We start from the raw sequence: 22,569 nt of genomic DNA, 5'->3' as shown, positions 1-22,569 counted from the left end.
GTTGGAGAGCTGTCAGAGAGGTTCAGAACTGAATTCCCAAGTATTGGTAAAAATATAAAAAAAATGACCAGCAAAGAGGCAGTTCCCCCCTACTCTCCTCGTTCCCTCCCACCCCCAAGGAAATGCTGGCATACTGCTGCAGTGCCATTTTAGCACACCATATTTTGACTGTTGTTCTCACAGATAATGTAATCTTTAAAGCACTAAAAAATGCAAAACTTGATGCGCACAATAAAAACCATACAGGCACCTCTTCTTCGCCAAGAAAGGCAGCTCAGTACAATTCTGCCATAACAAGCAGTAAAGAAAATATTTTACTTTCAAATCCTTCCTCAGCGAGTACCCACATCATAGATCAAACATAATGAAAGGGAATGAATTATTGAGTGATGTCCCATCAGTGTGTTGACTGTACCTTTAACAAAAATATGGACAATGATAAAATGGGTTATAGAAGCACATTCAGATTTTATCAGAACAATCTCTAGAATGCTTTTTAATCCAAATTTCCAACTTTACAGTTTAGCACTGCCCTGTAATCCTACGGAACAGCACCCACTTTATGCTTGGAATATCCATATTTAGAAAGAAGATTTTATTATGAAACATAGGTTTAAAAAGCAAAACATGATTATTTTTTTTCTAGTGTGTCCTATGTAGATAGTTGAATTATTCATATTTAAAGAAGAGCCATGGATTTTGCTTTTTTTTTTTTTTTTTTAATTATATCTATATAACTTTGCAGCTGGTAGTCTACAAAGAGAGACGTTGTCAACATATGATAGGACACATCCCCCCAAATACTAGCACTTTGGAGCTAAAACAGGTAGCACAGGAAATTGTGGAAACCTGATGACAGTTTTGTCGCTTCAACATTTTGACTAGAATTTCAGCTAATAACGATGGAAAGATAAGAAAGAGAACACTGATCTGGATTTTTAAAGTTAACGATGATGACATCTTGCAGCTGAAATTGCACCATGGACTGAGCTGGTATTCTCTTCTTGTCCTACAGTGCTAAACCAAAGCAAACAAAAAAAAAAGAATTCTCATTTACATGGCGATAGGACCATCTGCTGCCCAAGTAATAACCCAAAATAAAACAGTCCTTCAGGCGCTGTGCTGGCCGGAGCAGCGCGCGCGCAATGCGCACACTGACATAATTCACCCACTGCAAGGAGAGAGGCTGCCTTACGTAAGGGCCTGCCGTTTTCTTTTTTCTTGCTGGCTATGCAGCTTTTCAGTGCTCCCAAAGGCTGTTTTATTTTTCAGACTATCTTTAACCAGAGAGAATCTTGCGAGAAAAGTACAAGTCTTTAAGGCTAACGTTACAATCCAAGCAGAAGAACTAGTCACACAAAGAGCAAGGATTTTCGAAGCTTCAACTCATTTTAAATGACACTTACATTCATTTCTGCAATTTTTCTGCCATAAGCAAATGAAGAACCTCATTCTGCATTCCACTGAACACCTCAAATCCCCTTGACAGTCAATGAACATCTGGAGTCCAAATGAATACAGAATTAATCCCTAAGGCTGGACAGCAAAACAGGTCAGGAACCATCCCTACTACAAAAGTCACTGTGGAAATCTTGCAGCAGGTCAACTGAAACCAGGCTGCACTTCACTAAAACGTTTATTACAAAACCAGTATTTTCAGACCAGTTTCCCTTAACCAGCTCTTGCCCACAGTATAGCATTAGCATAGCTATAAGTGCAATGACCTAAACTATCCTGATAAAACCTACAACAGGTAGGTTCATCCACACTCAGTAGCAGGGCATTCCTAGGACATTCTTCTAACCAGATTCTTAGCACCCTTCACTTTCCCAAGAGTCTTCAGAGGAGCTTATGGTACTCAGCTCCTGGGGCTTTTAAACCTTTCCTTTTCCTTCCACTGGGGGGGAAAAAAGAAGAAAAAAAAAGTAAAGAAAAAAAAAGGAAAAAAAAAAAAAGAAAAAGGAAAGAAACAAAGAAAGCCAACAACACACACATGCTCTCCTACTCACACACACCCCCAAACAGAGGGGAAAAAAAAAGGAAAGTTGTATGAGGTGCCAATCTGGAATGAAATGGATTTTTGAACAGACAGTCATATTTGGCACTGTCAGCAAAAGCTTGTGGGTGGCTCTGTGACTCTCTGAGCCTTAATGCCCTTTTTACATCAGTCATTTAAAAATGTCCCCCAGAAAGTTCAGCTGTGCTGCTTCTGACATGATTTTCACAATGCTGCTGAATGGACTCGATGGAGAGATTCGCTTCCCCCACCCCAGTTCCATAAAGCACTATACATTAAGGACGTATTCCATTTGGCCTTCAAGTAGCATTTTTATGGTCCATGCAGACCCACGATTATTTTCCCTTTAAAAAGAATCAACAGAAAACAGAACTCTCTGTTGGAGAGCATGGAAATTAAAAACTATTGGATCTCCCAAACTGACTCCTACGATCCTCAGGCAGAAGACTGGATTAAAGGATCCTCACATGGTTCTAGCTGCATTCTCAGTACACCACTTTTATGAAGAAACCAGAGCTGTAGAAATTCCTCCGGCATGGCATGGAATCCAGAATCAGGCAAGACATTGTCATAGTAGTGATGGCTAATAAACTTCCCGTGCAGGTCCACCGAGAATGGCCAGAAGCCATAAATTGTTACTTCTTCACACAGACCGAGGGCAGCACTAACTAGGAAAAGTCCTGTGGAAAGCCGTTTGGCATGGATACCTTTGCTCTTCCAGAACTTCCCAATGTCACGCAGGAAATTGGGGTTGGCAAAAAGGACCGCCTGCTTGGCACCAAAGTCCTCCAGGGTGTAATAGACGCGTAGGGAGGGTCCTGTCCCCGTCTTCATCGAGAAGGCTGGCATGTAGATGTAGCTGCGGTTATACACCTTCACGCTGTCCACAAACGCTTTTCGAGACCACAGCAGATTCTGGAACCTGTAAAACAACAGAGAAAAACAAGTTGGTCACACCTCGGTTTTCCCAGTCTTTTCAAAATCCAGCTAAAAGCTGCTCTTTGTACCCATATTTACAATTAACTGCACACCTTTCCTGAGCCCTGAGAAAGTCCAGACAAACTTCTGACTGTCTGACACTGCCCTTCTTCTGAAAACATAAACCTGAATAGACAGTTGAAAACTATCTGGCATCCTGCTAACTCCAAAACACCAAATGTTTCTGATTCAATCTTTTAAAAAAACCCTGAATGAACACTGACAATATTCCTGAAAATCAATCCTTTTTAGTGACGTTTTTCATTTGTCCGAAGACCAACTTATGTTTTCAGGCACAGGAATCTTTAAAAGAAATGTTAAAGTCTGTGTTGTTCTTGTTTCTTAAAGCCATAGTAAAAAAGAATCCAAGTTACATGCTGAACAAGCAATACCAAGAAATATTTAAATAGAAACTTTGGACTTATAAAACTTGCAAGACTTGTAAGAATTGGTTTTGTTATGCCCGTATAGCGATTTAGGTTGCACTACCATAGCGGTTAATTGTCTTTCTGGAACTGAGAGAAATCTCAAAGAACATACTTTGTTACAAACAATAAGCCAAAAATCAATGAATTGTTTAGGGTAAGTGGCACCACAAAAATTTAGCATCAGGCACCAAACATGTTTAAAAGCAGCTGGTTATTTGTAGCATGCAAGTTAAAGGAGACACTAGTTAGCAACTATGAGGAGAGCAATGTCTATGTACACATTATTTCTCTAATGTGATGATCTTCTCATCTCTTGATATAAAACCATCAGGTTACAATTTGTTAAATTGCCAATAGCTATTTGCTGATGTCTATTTTATCCCTGATGTTAGACTTACATACTACTCCAAAACCAGTATCCTGTCAAGACTGTAACCTTTCCTTGCCATATGCTTCTGGATATACCAAGATGAGTGAGACACCTGGCAGGAAATCCTAGGCCATTCACACACACTACAACCTGCACTGATGTTTGACCTGTCCTGACGTCTGACACGAAACAAATCACATTTCAGTAAAATATTAAAGTATCCCGAATAGGTATCATTGGACGTAACTCATACGGAGAGCAGCCAGAGTCATGGTAAAATAAAATACCTAAACCACAATTTTGCTAAGTAACAGGAACACTTGCTGTCCTGGGGTGTTGACTGCATTGGAGGGTACGTTTGCATGAGAAAGTCACTATGATTTACTCTTGATAATGTGCTTTCTTTCAGAGTCCACGTAATCTTCAGAGCACCACTAAGTCCTCCCTGCCTTTAGCACGTGACAGTATCTATAGACTTCAGCATGCAGGCAAAGTTTACTCTATTAAAAACCACTTCTGCACAAGCCTCACACGCACTCTTTTCATTGCAGCTGGGTTGCCCTCCCGCATTATGATCCCTAATTTTTTTCTCAGCTCCCAAATGCCCATCTTGCCCTTGTTGCTGCCTCCTCTCTCTCAGTTTCCCGCAGCTCAAGCAAATGTGTCATGACTGATTTCACAGTCACGCAGCAGAGGAGTTGGAACAAGAAAGTTGAGACAGCAGCACTGGATTTCTTTTTCCTTTCTCTGGTGCAGGCAGAGAGATAGGTATAAGAATACCTTTTTTAAATGGTTATGAAGAGATCAATTTTATGTAGAGACCTCTTTGAAACAATAGCAAGAATCACACACAGCAACATACACAGGTTTAAGTACGATGCCAGATGACCTCAAGAAGCACCAGATAAAATTTCAACTGAAACAATTGCCAACAACAAAAAAAACCCCACAGCTTCGACAGCATTGAAATGTCTCATGAATATGCACCAGTTTTTTTGAAGTCTTTGTTTTGGCAGAAAACTCAAAATACTCCTAGTAAGTTGCAAGGTTTTGTTGACATTTTCAACATGCAATATTTGGTCTCCCGATTTGCTACGAGTTTCTTTCAAAACTTCCTTCACATAGGATTAGAATACAGTTGTTTTGAAGTAAACACCCTGAAATCTACCCAGGTCTTCGTTACTGTTTTGCTCTGCAGATCTGCTCCTACAGCATGGTGCTATTTGCTAATGTAGACAAAGCCACTGCTTTTCAAGCAAGAAATCAATTCAACCTGAACATACAAAACAAAACAATAAAAATCATGTCGTAACTTACTGCAATCATTTCATATCTTACTGCATTTGGCATTCTTTTCTGTAGAAATAGCCAAGACACAGCTGAATATAGAAGGCCAGCCATGATGAAGGTGCCCTGGCAGAAATTCACTGCCTGGCTGTACCTTCTCATGTGGGCCTTCTCAATCCATTAATATCAGACCTTTAACTAGGTGTTCCCCAAAACAGGCTTTACCATTCTCTCTTCCAAATGAGTAGCAGAACAACCTGTCAGATGATCAGGTACAGGAGTTGGGTCCATCCTATCAAACTTGTTCCACTCCATCAGAACACAGTCACTGAGGGTAAAAAAACCCCACAAAAACAACAACAACAAAAAAAACAACCAACAAACCCGAAAAACAACCTAGCTTGATATTTTCAATATTCACCTAGGCACGCAGAGCCTCAGTATCCAAACCCTGTTCTAATAACCCTAATTGCTTTTAAAAGGTAGAGTAAGACCAGCAGCAGGCTTTTGGCCTATCGCCCTCCCCATGATGTGGGACACGCACTGGGAGGTGGGCGATGCAGGTTCAAATTTCCTTTCACAGTAAAGGGAACTTGAGCACACAGCTTGATGTGATGGGGTCCTTGCACCTTGGCTGAGGGCAAGGCAGACAGGTCCTCTGTCACTCCTGGAAGCCCGTTTCACCATGTCCTTTCCCACTTATAGCTAGTTAACTAATTTCACTTCAGATGGCAAATAAATGTGGTTATTCTAAAACTGCATTTTTCAGCAAATTTACCATTCACAGAAAAGCACTGCACAGCTCTAAGATGAATAAATTAAAATTGCACAGAGGGCCAGGGACTGTCTCTGAATATTCATTTGCTATCATTGCCACAATGCATTTACATTTCTTCTAGATGAATCTCCCCAAATGCGTTAAAGTAACGAGAAGTGAACAGCACTGCCATGAGAGCGGTGCATGGGAAGGACTTCACGCAGAAGGGACAGCATTTGTATGCTACTGCAAACTGTCCTTCAGGAACATCATCACCTCCTGGAAACCCATGCCTCATTCAAATGATCCGGATCGCAGTGTCAGTAGGCGTCACGCCCGCTTCAACAGATGGACATTATACAGGTGGCCACGAGCCATGTAGAAACATAAAACATGCTGATTACGGCTGGTCTGACAACCTAACACAGCCAAAAACCTGCTGCCCATCTTGTGCTCCTCATGAGGGGAGATATTAGAAGTAAATGGAATTTTCTGTTCCCCATTTGTAAAGATAGGAGCCCTGTCCAGCTTTCTGACATTTCACAGGCTGGTTAGAAGCTGAGAAATCTGGGGACAAACGCTGTGCGTCAGCAAGTTTCTACAAATAGTACTGGAAGCGCAAGTGTATTTTCCTTTAAGTCCCAATCCAGACACGGACTCCTGCAGGCAACGCCATTCCAGCGGTGGCTTTGAGGGCACCATACAGCGCCCGCCCCAGCAGACAGCGAGGAGGTTACTCCATGCCTGACAGAGAGACCAGGAGGGCTTTTCCTCTGCAGCTGACCAGCTCTGTAGTGCACGCGTGAGGAGCATGGCGATGTGGTTTTTTCTGCTTGTCCTGGCGCGGACACCGCCGGCCTGGTGCAGTCCTTGTGCCCATCTGGATGCGAACGCCTCCCCTCGCGCCGATCCTCGCCCAGCCTTCTTTGAACGAGGAGTCGCTGGTTCCTACTTAGTGCTCGCCTCTACCTGACATGCTTTGAACATTCGGTACTCTTGGTGGCACGGTCCAGAAGCTGTGGCGCTCCTCCCCACTCACCAGCCCTCAAAAGAAACACATCAAATGACCCAGCCCCTTGTGCAAGAGTGCATCTCAGGCAACATTATCTCCCCAGCTCAGCTCTGAGCAAGAAACAGCTGAACTGCTTTCAGGGTTGTCCTCTGATCTTCTGCAGTCAAGCTCACACAAATGCATGGCAGGCTGCCAGCATTTAGATAAAACTGGATCTGGAATGTCCCAAGCCCTGAGCAGCACCTGAAGACTACGCCAGTCGCTCAGTAATTTGCAGTAATGCATCCCGGCAGCTTGACGGCAGCCCAGAGAGGTGCTGATGACCGTGAACGCTGGTGAGAGCAGATCAGAGCACGCTCAGCCCGGGCGCTTTACTTCCCCTGCTCTCATTAATGGACAGCGAGCAAATAAAATCATCAGCAACACATTTTTGCTGTCAGGTCCACATGACAGATCAACTTAAAAAGCACAATTTTCAACAGGCACGTGTAGGCACAGCTGCACAGATATCAGAGAAATAATTTCCTTGATACCAGCTGTAGAATTCCCTCAAATGTTCTGCTCTACTCTTCCAGAGAGAATGATGCATCCAAGAGAAAACTGCCACCACACATTGTCACGATAGTACAATCAAAGACTTAAGAGCATTAAGTATTTTGGGTTTTGTTTTTAATCTGTTTTTAATGTTCTTACTGATGTTCTTTAGCAGGTATTTGGGGACAGGACTGGTCTCTGGTACTAAGAGATGACTTCCACTAACCACAAGAATTTCTGCAGTGACATTGAGCTAACCTGCTTGCAGATAATAATGGCAGCATTTTCTCACACCTTCATTTCTTTTTGATCTCCCCAGAGAGTCACTATCGCATGCCCGTGATGATATCCCAGTTATTTACTGTGGTGGCATCTGCAGAGTCACAAGTTCAGCATTCTGAATTAATTGCAAGTTGACTTATTGGGGAGAAAAAAAAAAAAAAAGGTTCGGGTAACAAGGGGAACAGCTCAGATGCCAAAGAACTAGTGCTTTACTTTGAAATTAAGACAAATAGAGCTCAAGGGAATAGGACAGAAGGCATATAAAGACTTACGTATTTGTCCCTATGGCAAAGGATAACCTTACAAAAATTATTTAGATAATTTGATGTCAGCATTAGCCAAGAATGATTTAGCAATTTGCTGCAGCTGCTGGAATATGCTTACAGCTGGGGTCACAAGTCAGCTTGCACTCACACATCTGAACCTCCACTGCTGTGACAGAGGAGTTTTACTTCACTCATTTCTCAGAATGCTTTTATGCTTTCAAATAGTGGTGTGCTCCTGAATACCCTGTGCTCTCATTCATATCATGCACTTCTTGATTATCTGCCCCTTTGGGGCTTGTATAGCCCGTCTTACTAAGACACAGACTGCGTCTCAATTAACAGCATGCTACTTTCCATGTGCTCATTCTCCACATAGGCACTTTTAGCATGCATTAGGTGCAAGGTAGACTATTCTACTTGTCCACACAGGGAGCCAGAAGCGAGCACTTAAAGTACTATAAATTGACCCCCTTTCTTGTTTTATCCCAGCTTCCCCGACTACACAAGCCACTGTTTACTTAGCCTAAGGATAGCTACCTGACTTGAGATTCAATCATAATCCCATTAAAGTCAATGGCAAAACCAACTCTGATCTCACTGGAAGTATGGTCAGAGCCTCAGGCAAAAAAATTCAGGCCCATAATAAACTTCAAAGTGATTAGAAAAGGTACGAAGTAACATGATCAATCATAAAGACTGATCATTAAACCAATAAAATTACAGATGCCAAACATTCTCCATCAATGCAGGAGGCTTTTATTCCTGTGGTAGATCCCCAGTGCTCCATCTAATCTCATTTCAAACAGCTTCAGCACGAGGGATTCTCCCCTGTTCTCACTGCTGGTCCCTCCACAGACACCATGGTCACCCAGTCGAGAGCTCGCGTCACGGGTGGAGTGACGGTATTCCCATCTTTTCCTTTCCCTTTGCCCTCCTCCCTTCCCACCTGACTACCCTTTATAGACCCAAAGACTGCACATCTTCCATTCAGACTCTCAGCAGAGACGCTCGCTCCTCTCAGGGTACGACTGACTCCCAAACTCACTTCAGCTCATCCCTTCTGCAGAGCCTGCAGCCTGCTGAGACCCCCCACTGCCTCCTCTTCCTTATGGAGGGGGGCTTCCAACCCCAAAGAGCCTGTGCTTTCCTTTCATCCCTGGTCCCCAAAATTAAAGACAAATTAGCCTCATTCTCCTTTTTATACACCTTTTCAGTGGCTTTTTCCAGGTCAGGGATTCTGGTTACTCCCACCATCAGCTCCAAAGACCCAAAAGCAAGGAAGCACACTCTCCCACGGTGACTGCAGACTACGTCTTTCTCCGCCAGCCTGTTCCTTAATGACACACTGTCCTTAGCACATGACCTTCAGAATAATTTGGTGCACTCAGAAAGTCCAGTTAGATATTGCAGAGGTAGGCTCTAATCCCCCTGAAGAGGTAGGCTACTTTTATGACTAAATTCAGTATTAATTGGGGATGGGGGGTGTTAAACTTCCACCCATTACTGCTCTTATGCTGTCGCCCTGGGAATACTATATATAGTGCCAAGGGAAAGCTGACTCTCTGTTTTTCAATGGAACACAGAGCTATCCTGCACACCAAAGCAATGAAACATTAAAATCAGTGTTCACTGGTATTTTGGGACTGTGTGTGATCCTTATTCTGCCAACCCAAATTAGAATGTGCTTTTAATAGCTACTCTTTCCAAAACCAGCAGAGCTAAACATCAATCCTTTCTGTTATCTGACAGCTTGAATCTTAGCTTTCAAAAGATGAGCTGTTCGTCTTAGTTTGACTCTTTGAAGATTGTGGCTGCTAAAGTCACACACAAGTGGAAATAATATAAAAGATAGGCAGAACAGCATGGCTATAAACTACTTGTATCGTCAAAACGAAATTGCTGCCTAGTATTTCTAAATCTTTGGAACACTTCACAGCTTTTACAGCTGAAAGTCTGGAGGATAAGAAAATAGAGAACCAATGAAATCAGCTAGAAAAAAACCCCAACACAGAACTAAGTCTGGTATCTTTAGCATTTAATTTCACTGGGCTGCATGCCAGAGCAAGCCTGTGAGAAGAAACATAACCAGATCACACATTTTCTCAGGTTTTAGTGGGAAAAAGAATTGCAACAAAGTCCAGATATAGTCTTCAAGAGACTTACTTTCGATTAACACAAGTTCCCTAAGAAAGTCTGCTGTGTCTTTGCGCCAGCAACCACACAGGAACAGAACAGTGCAGTATCTCCTGCATGTCTACATCTTTTACCCAGCTACCCTCCAGACACAGGTCTCTGTAGATGACTGCCCACAATAGCACTGCAGCAAACACAAAGCTAATAACATTATGCTTTCCTGTCTGTTCACGCTGGCCTTATATGTTTTGTAACCCAAATTTAAAAAATACCAGATGATTACAGCCATGAAAGACCTTTTCATAGCTGAGAACACTTTTGCTAAGTCTTTTGAGTTTTCTCTTTAACATCATGACATCCTTTGCATATTAATAATTTGCGAATGTCAGTGAAGGTGAGATTCAACTATATCCTCTCTTCAACCTCTTAGAGCTCTTTCCAAAGAGAACTGGATATAGAGAGAAAACAGCAATATTTGAACTGAATGTGTTTTCTTTTAAAGATGCTCTGTGCTACAAAAAGTGTAGACTGAAGAGAAATTATTTACAACAGTAGATGCTTTGACAGGCAGCATGGCAACAAGTTTAACTAGGATAAGCTCTTTTTAAGTATATGAGCACCTTTTTTAAGCTATAGTACATGTATCACTGGTGATCTCTGAGATCATGCCACATGGCCTGCAGCTGGAGTGCAGTTCCCGATGACACAACACTGTCAACTAAAAGCTTGATATAATAAAAACAGTTGTTCAGAGCCCACAGGAATACGTGGTGAATCTACAATATTTTAAATAGGGTAAAATTTACACAACTCTAAAATATGCGGAAGATCTCTGTATTTCCTCTATTAGCCACTCCCCCTGGGCAACCTCACTTGTTTTGCATCCCTAGGGCAATGAGCATTGCAATCGAGCAATGAACTGGTACAGCAGACTATAAGCAGAAGAGGCGATAAATTGCTCTGGAGCAGTTAGATTAGCAGAAGCCAAACATAGGGCTAGAAAGATAGAAAAAGAGATAAACGAACAGCAGTTCGACAGACAAGGAAGTCCCTTCCAGTCCTTGGCACAAGAGCTCATGCCATTAGGAAAATCCCTTGAAATGAGCCAGGAGAATTCAAGCCAGCCCAAGGACTGCCGCTGTAGACCCTGAAGTCACTACCTTCACTGAGCTTTCAAAATGTCACTTCTGAAGAAAAAGAGTTTTACTTTCATCTAATATTGATTTACAGCAATATTTCTCAGCAATTCTGGTGCTGTTCAATTATGCCTAGAAGTGTTCGTAGATGCTTCTTAAGGCTTCCAACAGTGTTTGAGATGTGTCGATTTACTGCACGCTAGATCTTTGAAAGAGCCCGCCCTTCACTCTGCAACTCATACACAGACACCTAGGGAAGAGTAACAACATGACCAGTGCATTTTAAACTGCACATCCAAGTATTTGCAGCTCAGAAGATTTCCTGATACTGATGTAGTTTGTCAATTCAGTAACCCCAGTGAATCTTACTTCCAAATATTTACCTAATCTCTTACCCTCCGCATCCTTCTAACCAATTATTTTACCAATACCTTCCCTCTAATGTCATGATTCTCTTGACCCCTTTGTCAAAAGCCTTTTAAAAATTCAGATGGACTTTATCTACTGGATATAGATTACCCTTATCCACATGCATCTATTCAAAGAACTCCAGAAGTTTTAGGAGGTAAAATTTCCCTTGGACTCAACAGTGCTGACTTCACAAGACCACATATGTTTATCCAGGTGTTCACTAATACTACCTTCTAAAATAGTCTCTACCAATTCAGCTGGTAGAAATGTCAGGCTTACAGGTCTACTTGAACTATTTTTATTTTGAACTACTTTTAAACACTGATCCCATTTTTTAACACCTTCTAGTCTTCAAGTACCAAGGCAGTTTTAAGTGAGGAAGGACACACTACTCTTCTTCAGCACTCATGGGTGCATCCAGTCCTGCCAATACGTTCACATCCATCCTGTATCTATACCATAAATTCTCTACTAATTACCTCAGTTTCAGCCTGCTGAGTCTCCCCATGGGCAAAGGGAATGTCCTCAGTTTCTTCCACAGTGAACACAGCTGCAAATAGTTCATACAGTCTCCCTATGTCTTCCCTGAGCACTTCTTTTATATCCGGTCATCAACTGACCATACGCACGTGGTGGGAGGTGGGGGGGTTTTGCTCTCTTTTGCTTTGTTCTGTGTCCTGGTTTCAGCTGGGATAGAGTTAACTGTCTTCCTAGTAGCTGGTACAGTGCTATGTTTTGAGTTCAGTATGAGAAGAATGTTGAGAACACTGATGTTTTCAGTTGTTGCTCAGTAGTGTTTAGACTATAGTCAAGGATTTTTCAGCTTCTCACGCCCAGCCAGGGCACCTGACCCAAACTGGCCAACGGTGTATTCCATACCATGGGACGTCCCATCCAGTTTAGGAACTGGGAAGTGGGGGGCAGGGATTCGCCGCTCGGGGACTGGCTGGGTGTCGGTCGGCGGGTGGTGAGCAATTGCCCTGCGCATCATTTGTACATTTCAATCCTTTTATTACTACTGTTGTAATTTTATTAGTGTTATCATTATCATTATTAGTTTCTTCTTTTCTGTTCTATTAAACCGTTCTTATCTCAACCCACGAGTTTTACTTCTTCTCCTGATTTTCTCCCCCATCCCACTGGATGGGGGGGGGTGTGAGTGAGCGGCTGTGTGGTGCTTAGTTGCTGGCTGGGGTTAAACCACGACATTCTGTTGCTGGAAGGAGGACATAGCATTAGGTTTTCATTCCTCTAGTTAGTTCTTTTTGGAAACTTTTCTGCCTGCCACATAGATAAAATATTTAATCAGCCAGAGCTTATAATAAATTCTGTTTCCTTTGGAAATAACTTCAGTTTTTGGTAGGATGTTTCTCTTTTTCCACTAATCTCCCTTTTCTTTGCCCTTTAGTAATATCAACTTCTTTTTACCTTTTCTTAAGGCTTGATAGATGCTTCTGGCACTGTGCTTCCAGTATGGTACCCTTAGGAGAGCCCACTATTTTGAGTGGATCATCCAGACATATTTTTCCAAGATGTATGGCGTTTAATGCTGAGAATGTCACTTAAACTTCTTTTCAACACGATTAAACTGCCAAGGTTTCTCCTCAACTGTTAGTACAGCCTGTACTCAATTTAAATTGCTATAGCTAGAACAGTCTTGACAAAAAAAAAAAGAAAAAAATCAAAGTATGGATATCTGAAACATGCTGGAGCTTTTGCTAATCTCGTCTTCAACTGTTTTGATACCTGTGAAAGTACTAGAGTTCCTTCACCTTTTTCCCCCTCATTAACTTCATTCAAAGGAGATACAGTGTAAAAGAAGTAAAAAACCCTTTTTTTCTTTTAAGGTAGCAGGAAATAAATGCTATTTGCTAGGACAAAGTAATACTTTTGAAAGGCAGTGCATATCACCGAGTACTTTACAGCCCTCTGTGCACTGTGGCTGAGGAAAGTGGAGCAAAACATGCACCTCCCTATTTCTCTTGGTTTCCAAACGCCAGAGAAGGGTCAACTGCATTGATACCATATTAAATAGTAGCTGCTTTGTAACTGTAGTTGGTGTTCTTTCCATGTCACACATCTAGAGGTGCTATGCCCCTTGTTTTATATAATACACCATAACTCAGATGTGGTCCCACCTTCTCACATTCTGAAATACCAGACAAGAAAACCTTTCTCTCTTTAACTCCCTATCTCAGGGACCAGTCAATAACAACTAGTTGTCAGAACTGGATGGAGCTTGACTCCAGAAGACAAAATTGGCAGGATACTCACCTGGGCAATGCAATCTCAGATATCAGCAATGAGTGAAGAAGGGTCTTCCAAACCCTCTTGTTAAAGCTAATTTTACGTGATGTACGATACTCTTTAAATCAGAGAGGAAGACAAGAAGAGGGTGATCATCTAAACTGGTGGTGAAGTCAGCCAGCCTTCAGGCCCTCCCTGTTCAGTCACACAAACTGGAACGGTGTCAGCAGATGACGCTGATGGCACCAGCCTAGCATGCCCCTTTGCTGATGGTTCGGACTGCCTCCTACGAGATTAAGTCCCCTCACACAGAAAAGGGAACTGAACTTGGGCCTAGCACAGCTTCAGTGACTGAGGTGACTACTCACCTCTCATAAAATATGGCATCTGCCTTGGCCCGTTTTCTGAACCGAGCTCTATGTTGTTCAGCTGAAACTATTCAGCTTGGCTTTGTAAATTGCTTGGGGACAACTTAAACTGTATTTGAAAGTTTTAGTCAGCAAAAAAAATACATCCAGTCCTAGCTTCGTTTCTTTTTCTTTGACTCAGGTCTTTGCATCAATTCCCCTCATGAGAGTGCTAAAACATTACTGCAACAGGAGTTAGACTGAGGTGACCCACTGATACCACCCGAGTTGTGAAGGAGATGGGTAAGCACCTTACCAACAAGTGCTGTATGTGAAAATATGGTCAAACTATAAAATCCTGGGTTTGTACTCCTTTGAGATACCTTTTCTCTCTAAAACCCAAAAACCATCAGCATTTACAGATGTTCACATTCAAATGATTAAGGAAAGCAAGTTGCCATCTCCTACAGAATCAAGATTTCTTTCAGATTCAGGCAGCACAAAACCCCCCTCCTTTTCTTTAATACTCAGAGTAATTAATACTGAATTACAGTAGAAATTCTATCAAAGGACTTCTAACAATCACATTAATACTAAATAACTCACACATGCTTTATGTGATTACAATAAACACTAAAAGATGTGAACATAGATTAAGCCATTATTTTAAAGCAGTTACTGAATAATCAGGAGCAAAAGCTACCATTAGTGGCTCGTCTCCCTGATCAGTTGCTTTGGCTGATAGACCTTTATGTCCCTAGCAGCTCAGGACACATATTCCCAAAGCAGCTAATCAAACAGTACAAGTGGTGAAATTCAGCCTCTTGTTTTACAGGCAGGGGCCAGAATAGTTTGTACAGCGATATGCACCACTCAGGAGCTATTGCTGAGGTTTTTATCCAGATAATGATTTGGAAGACAAATACACTTTTTAACAAGCACCGTATTTTTATCTGAATTTGCCTCAAGGCCAAAATTTCCCTTCCCTAATCTGCTACTCTAGCAAGCCACAGTGCTGCTTCGCTTTAGCAAGCTGGAGTCAGGACCCTTATGTGCTCCAGCAAATCTAGCACTCTGCTGGTAATACCAAGTCCTCTTCAGACTGGTCCTGCATGTTATAAAAATTAGACTGTTGCATTTTAAAAGAAGGGGAAAAAAAAAAAAAAAAAAGAATGTCGCATTTTAAAAGAAGGAAAAAGAAAAGAATGCTGCATTTTAAAAGAAGAAAGAAAAAAAAAAAGAATGCCACATTTTAAAAGATTCCTCTGTTTTGAATATACCTGGAAATGGAGTAAAAATATGATCATTAAAGTCCTGCCTTGATGCTTTACATTAACACAATTCCCCTGATATCAATGGATTTACACTAACTTTCATCAAATGAGTATATAGGTCAGTCTTTATGATATCACATGCCAGATATTTAAAGTTTCAGAAACCACCAATATACTGCATTATTCAAGAAGCACACTGTGAACATACAACTAAAGAAAATTATATTATCTGGATGCACAAGGCTATGGAGATGATTCATTCAGCATAATCATTTGCATTCCTGAACCTTGGATGTTTAATGTACCAGGAGAAATGAGGGATGGCAGCAACTGTGCTGGAGCATGAAGTGAGGAAAAAAAACTAAGCACACTGCATCGATGCTCTGGCAGAAAAGTTCCGCGTGTTCTGTTCCAGCAGCCGTTCCCAGTTGCATTTCCAGCTTAACGGACCTAGGAGCGTGGAGTCAAAAGCATAAACAATTTGCACGAGAGCATATTAGTGTGCCTAATGAATTTCCTTTCAGAAAGCTAGCTGGCAGAAATAGTTCAACCAATACATGCCGGCTAGTTCTCCAGTTCATTTTTCTCAATGCCATTCTCTCCATTCGCAGGTGCTGCAGTACTGGGTACACACAGGGCAGATCCATGACCTAGTTCAGCTACAGCACACCAACCACCAGGTCTCTCGGGATAGCCCAGCAGCAGTATGTTTTTCAGCACAATCTCACTTCAATTGTTCATGAACATCTCATTTGCATGTAGCAACATGTACAAATTTCCCCAACCGAAAGGGGAACAAACGTGCAGGAACAAAGGACCGGGGGGGGAGGTCACCTGTGTTTACAGGTTCTGCTGTTCCTGGCTGCAGATGTTCTGGCAGAGCTGAGATGCCAGAAGGGAACCCAAGGAGGAATGGAGAAGATGCAGAGCAAAGAGCTTGTTGGAAATCCTGCAGTGTCAGCACTGTAAGAGATGCTGACTTCAGAAGGCTCTTTAGGAGCTTCCAGCAGCCCTGAAATGCTTTGTAATATCCTGTAACTAACATAATCCCTGTGATAAAGAATCAAACGCTACACCTGTCAGACACTGGGGGGAAAAAAAACCAAAACAAACCCACAACAGAAAAAAAGCAGAAGAAATCAGGGACATCAACAGTGTCCTCTTGCCTCTAAACTATGATGATATTTGCCATAAAAAAAGATCACAGATGATCTTAAGCCATCTGTGGCTTATACTCCAAAATCTATGAGCAGACCCACAGTTCATACTAGTGACACAGAGAAAAAGCCTCTTGCTCAGCCCAGATGCAGAGATCAGTTTTCTCCCAACACTTTCTTTAAACTATTTCTCTTTCTAGCTCAGGATGCCCAAGCTCCAGCTCTCAAACCCCACCCAACACGGTTCCAAACTCAGTGGTCTCAGTTTGTAAGACTGGATGGTTCTGACCTGCACAAATTGAGACATACAAAATCAAATGTACAGGCAACTGAGTGCAGCAATACCTCTCCCCTGTCTAAGCCTTGTTCCAAAAATTCTCCCACCTGAGAGAACAGCAAGAACTTGTGCAATCATCTGTTTTCAGGAACACAGTTTTGTATAGCCATACCTTATAACTGCTGGGGACATAGTGCTGTAATAGTGCTGAGAAATTTATTGTCCCCGTTAAACTTAAAAGGGCCTCAAAGCCAGCAGAAGTGCCGGATTCCTGACTGTTCACATAGCTTATTGACGTTAGCTCACCTTTTGGCTCTGTTCCAGGTGCTCCAGCTAGTTCTCTCCAAGACAAATACACTACGGGGACTCAATCAATGTCCTCGTAAGCCAGTACCTGCTGCTCGGCATTGGTGCCATGAACTGGTCCCTAGCCCTCTCTATTTGCCGGTGTGGCTACGTCTCCACTGCACATCAGATAAGGGAAGCGCACCGGCGCAGTGCCAGAGAGGTGAGGAACAAGCCACGTGTCGCCACTGTCCCAAGCCGTCCCTGGGACTGCCACCGGCAGCCTAGGGCAGCTCAGGGAGGCAGAGCCAGCGGACCTGTCTCCAGGCTGCGCAGCTTTACTAGCCAGGAACAACCAATGTGGGTCTTCGCGATGCTTATACAAGCCAGTCGGGGATCTCGCAAGGGAATTAAAAGCAAAGCCCTGAACGCTTTGATGCTGCGAGTCCCCGTGCTGGTAGAAGGTTCGTGACCACACAGGCTTACTGCGCTGAGCTCGCCAAGGACAGTGCTTTGCTTTCCAGCCAGGTTTACATCTGAAACTGGGAGTAAACTTCATCTTCCAGATATTGCCTGCAGGAAAAAAAGCAGGGAAAGGCCACCAAAGGCTGGGGAAGGGGCAGAGCACTGGTCTCGCTCGGGCTGTGCCGAGCTGTTACCTCAGGCAGGAAGGACGGTAGGTACGTGCCTCCCTTTGAAGGATCACGGTAATCTATTCCCCACTCTCACAGGAGGGGAGGAGTATTGCATAATACCCTTTACAGCAGAATCTGTGCACTATCAACAGTTTTTTACTTTATTTTTACATTTATGCTGAGTATGGTACTATAGGCTTTCACGTGCTTTCAACTTCCGTATGCGTATAATCCCCCACTTAAAATAACCTGCTTGTCCTCTTCCCAAATTTCATTTCCTTTGCGAAAGTTCCTGCAAGATTCAAGTAGCCACCTTCTGATTTGCTGTCCTGAATCATGTTAAAAACCTTCAACTGTCTTCCATGACAACGTTCTGAAACTTCACAGCATGATGTATTTTCTGATGTAAATGTGATAGATTAGCAGCCCATATCCTCCACATAAAAACCTCATTACAACAACAAAAAAAAAATCTTTGTCATGTTGGAAAACCAATGATGATAAAGAACAAAATTCTAGGATCACAATACTCAAACTCACAATTTAAAAAGTTATATTACCAGTTTTACACTTCTAAATATACAGCAATATTTTAAATAAAGCTTCCAAATAACTTAAAAAAAATTAATTTGTATTGGAAAGCTCCCTATTTACATTTCTCTAATACTAGCCTTGAGCATTCACAGCTAAACCGTAACTTACGAAGAAATCTAGTACATAAGAATAGCTTATTACAACCATAATGGAAGAAGTTACTTTCTCATTTTCCTTCCACAAATCCTCATATTTCAGTGGCATAAAACTTTTAAGCATCTGCAGTGCTATTTGTGTGTTTGATGGAAGATCAGTGACTGTCGTCAGTAAAGTACACATTAGCCAAGAGATCAATTAAAGCTGAAGAGAGAATTTTGCTAAGGGTTTTTCCACTAGTATACTAAGAAACTTCTCCCTGTAACCCACGTGCCAAGAATTGGCTACAGAGGTAAATAAAAACTGTTCAATCTATTTTTCCACCTTCCGCTATTCTCAGAGTCACTTGAAACTGCTATTATTTTTTAATTGCTACTAAAATAAAACACGTAGATTCAAATTCTACTTTTAATTCATTCTTGAGCAATTTTTCCTCCATGAGAACGGCATTAGTGTCTGCCCTGTTAAATTGCACTATACATACTGACAGCTTGATTTTCTCCATCCTGCTTTATCTTTCAGAAGTACCATTTGGTTCTCTCTCAGCACAATGACAGCTTTTGGCAGGTTTCCGCTTCCTCTTCCAACAAACCAGCTATTGTGGAAAAATGATGAAACCAAGATGAAAAATTCCAGCAGATCAGCTTTAACCTACCGAAGTGCTCTGTATATCTTGAAAATCATTGTGCTTTCAATATTTACTCTTTCAGATCAGAAATTAAAAAAGCATCACTGCTAGAGAAAAAAAAGAGAGGAGGCAGGGAGTAGAAATTAAGTATGAGGGTGGCACATCTCTCATTTAACTAATTCTGTGGAAGTTCTTGCCTGTAATACATTACAGACCAGATGGCAGAAAACAGCCATGAAAAACTGATTAAAACAAACTTCCTCAAAAAGACAGTGACCGAACTGAGTACGAAAGCATTGTGCAATTTGCTATGTTACCCAAATAAAACAGTGAGAACTAATTTCAATCACTCAACTTTTCCCCCAAAGCTACATATGATACGGAAACTCAATATTTAAGTTTGAATGTGTCTAACTTAGCTGGGGACATTCATATGGGAAGGAATATTATTCCTTTCCTTTAACAGACAAGCACATTTGCTGGTATAAAATGTAAAGACAAAAATCCAGAGAGGATCTATTGGCTTAAAAAGTTTTACCCAAAAAGCATGTACAGAAATCATCATTTATTATTTTTGTAAGTATAACTACTCTCTTTAAGGAAAAAAAAAAGCATCTTTTTACGGCTTTTTCTTTCTGTTAGTTTTGAGAAGCCACGAAAGACAGGGAGTAAGCTGGCTTTTCTTACGTCTTACACATCATCAGCTCACTTTCTCAGTAAGGATTGCACCTACCTCCTATTTGGCTGTTTCTGGGCAATGGATCTGAGCTCAACTGAAATTTATTATACTTCTTGCAGAGTACCAGAAGAGGATAAAAACAAGATCGCCAACATTTTTAAATCACTCTCCCTGTGCTGGAGATTGCAGGATGCTTTCCTCAAAGGATTTTTCAATTTCCTACTGTGATGAAGCAGTGAAAGAATCTAATGGGCGAAGACAGGAGACATGATCTGAAAGACAGGATTAAGCACATATGAATGCCACCTGCACGTGGTACTAAATTTGGATGGGTTCATCAAGGCAGAGAAAAAAACTGAGGATCCCGGAGGCTAGCTTGAGTGGCAAATAAAAAAGAAACAATTCATCATGAACTTTGTGTTTAGAGGTACAAAAAGGGATTTTCATTCTTTGTAGAAAGCACTGGTTTCCTGCACATACTTCCCCTAACATTCTTTCCTCTCATGTTAGTCTTTAGGATGTTTCTGCCAGGACCTTTGGTTACCTTAGTCAGCATAAAAATATTATTTCCTCTTCTGCTCTAATCTACTATTTTCAGCTGCTAACTCTTTTTTTCCGGTGTTGCTGGAACAACCGCTTAAATCTTTCTACCCTGCCTGTATTCCTCTCTGCCCCAACATCCATCCATCTGGTTCTTATATACTCCTTCACTAAATACTTCAACAACCAATTTTATAAAAGCTTTTTCTTCTTTAAAGTTTATATAAAGAAAAGATACTACAGGGTTTTATTTCTTTTTAAAACTGCTTTTTAGTTCCTGTGCAAATCAGGAGAAAAATAGGACATGTAAGGGTATGTGGGAGGAGACTTCTTCTTTAAGGGTATCTGGTCGAGGACCTCTTCAACAAATAAAAAATAATACTTTTTAAAAAATAGTTTTTTAAAAAAAGGATAGTAAGAAAAGGAGAAATCCATAAACAAGAGCATACAGGGACACAAACCTGACCAACAACTGATACGGGAGGCAGCGAGAACCAAACCTGGTCAGTCAGACTAACTGATGAGGTTACGAGGGAGTGTGAGAACCTGCAAGTAGGAAAGCAGCAGCCACGTCCCTTCAGCCTGGGCAGAGACCCTGGGACCCCTGTGCCCCAGGGCGCCGGGCTGGGCTCCAGCAGCCAAGGCAGGAGGGTCCTGCTCAGGGCTGTGGGAGGAGGTGGCCACTCCTAACACACCTTAAGAGGAAAAATATTTTTATTGCCTTGGAAAGAAAAGAAAAAATGTTTCATTTTATCCTTTTATTTTTACTCAAGCCAATAGAAAATGCTCTGTTTGCATTTGCTACCCGGCACGTCATGCTCATCTACGGATGCATCTTCAATACATCACAGAGAGGGATCTTATCAAGGTCTGCAATACAAAAATAATTTCCTGACATGAGATCTCCTGACTACCATTCTTTTTTTGAGTTATGCTTGGACCTTTTCTTTTTTTATGTTTGCTTCTGGACTTTTCAGTTATCCTCATTGCAGATGATTTAGCAAATGTCAAAATGAACCAATTTTTTTATTGAATAAACTACTACTATCTTGAGAAGGACTTGTAAACAGCTTTGGAAGGTGCAAAAATGCAGTAAATTGTATTTTTCAATGAATAAATTATTCTTCTGGAAAATGTACCCCAGAGCTATCCAGAAGTTGCAGCCCCACCATCAAGGCATGGGAGCTGTTTATAATCAAAAAAATAAGTTATGGATCCCAACCCTACTTCCTATACTGTGAAGAGCAATAATAACCCAGGTTCTGGAAATCCTTTCAAGACAGCTACATTCAAAATTATGCTCATGATCTATTAATGCTTTATGACCACAAGCATCAGAAGGGCATAGATTCTCTGATGAACAAGGAACACAGCTTCAGAGCTCAGATCAAAAATCAAACCTTTGTCTTTTGTCTTTGCCCACCCGCCCTCCCCAAATCACAAACATTATATTAAAAGAAAACACAAAGGAAAAAAAATGCGTGGCTTAAACTCCAAGAACACTGGGCAGGGACAGCCCCAGAAGAGCCCTGGACTGAGAAAATCAGAGCAAGAACGATCCAAGACTGGTCAGTGACTAGGACACAGCTGTCCTGCTCTGCGCACAGACACACCAGGAGGAAAGCATGCTCCAAAACAAAACACCACTGCCCTAAATAACAGGTGCTGTCATAGCCGAGGACAAGCCTCTCAGCATGCACATAGTGGGTGTTGGTGAAGAAGAGTAATGAGGAGGAAGGCCAGCAAGACATGCTGAGATACTTGGGAGGTAACAGGCTTCCTCACAGGCTCTTGCAATTCTCTGTTGAACCACAGGCAGAAACTGTGCAAACTTAAAACACCTTTAAAAGTGGATTTTGCTGGATTAAGACTGTCACTGGTGCAAATCACATGCACATTTGTGATGAACAGGGTATAAACAGGGAATGTTAGTGAGCAAGCAGTCCGTGTAACCCTTGAATTGCTGATCCCAGATGCAAGCTCAGCCATGCTGGCTGTACGGCAAGGAGCAGTCCTCCTAAGTATGTTGTACCTTCAGTGTGACTGAGCAAAAAAGCACTGCATAAAACCCATGCCTCATCAGCTCAAGGGGAGACAGAGAAAGCTATAACGAGACCAAGGGGAAGTGGCCAGGAGCAGACATTAAAACGCATGTAGAAACAAACAGCTCGGAGATGGTGAAACACAGAAACCTTCCTG

General features: G+C 41.9%; 1 protein-coding gene across 2 annotated transcripts in view; it reads right to left on the bottom strand.

Annotated features, from left to right (window-relative positions):
- Positions 1–1,209: 1,209 nt before the first annotated feature.
- The window catches only part of ST8SIA1 (ST8 alpha-N-acetyl-neuraminide alpha-2,8-sialyltransferase 1), a 123,923-nt gene continuing 102,563 nt past the window's right edge, over positions 1,210–22,569 (bottom strand). For both annotated transcript variants that reach the window (XM_069806637.1, XM_069806636.1), the window contains one exon: positions 1,210–2,939. In XM_069806637.1, the coding sequence (XP_069662738.1) occupies positions 2,453–2,939 (487 nt within the window). In that variant the 3' untranslated portion in view covers positions 1,210–2,452. The remainder of the gene's footprint in view (positions 2,940–22,569) is intronic.

The sequence above is a fragment of the Haliaeetus albicilla genome, chromosome 19, assembly GCF_947461875.1.
Source record: "Haliaeetus albicilla chromosome 19, bHalAlb1.1, whole genome shotgun sequence".
In the NCBI taxonomy this organism is placed as follows: Eukaryota; Metazoa; Chordata; class Aves; order Accipitriformes; family Accipitridae; genus Haliaeetus; species Haliaeetus albicilla.
This window is presented reverse-complemented; position numbering and strand designations above follow the sequence as displayed.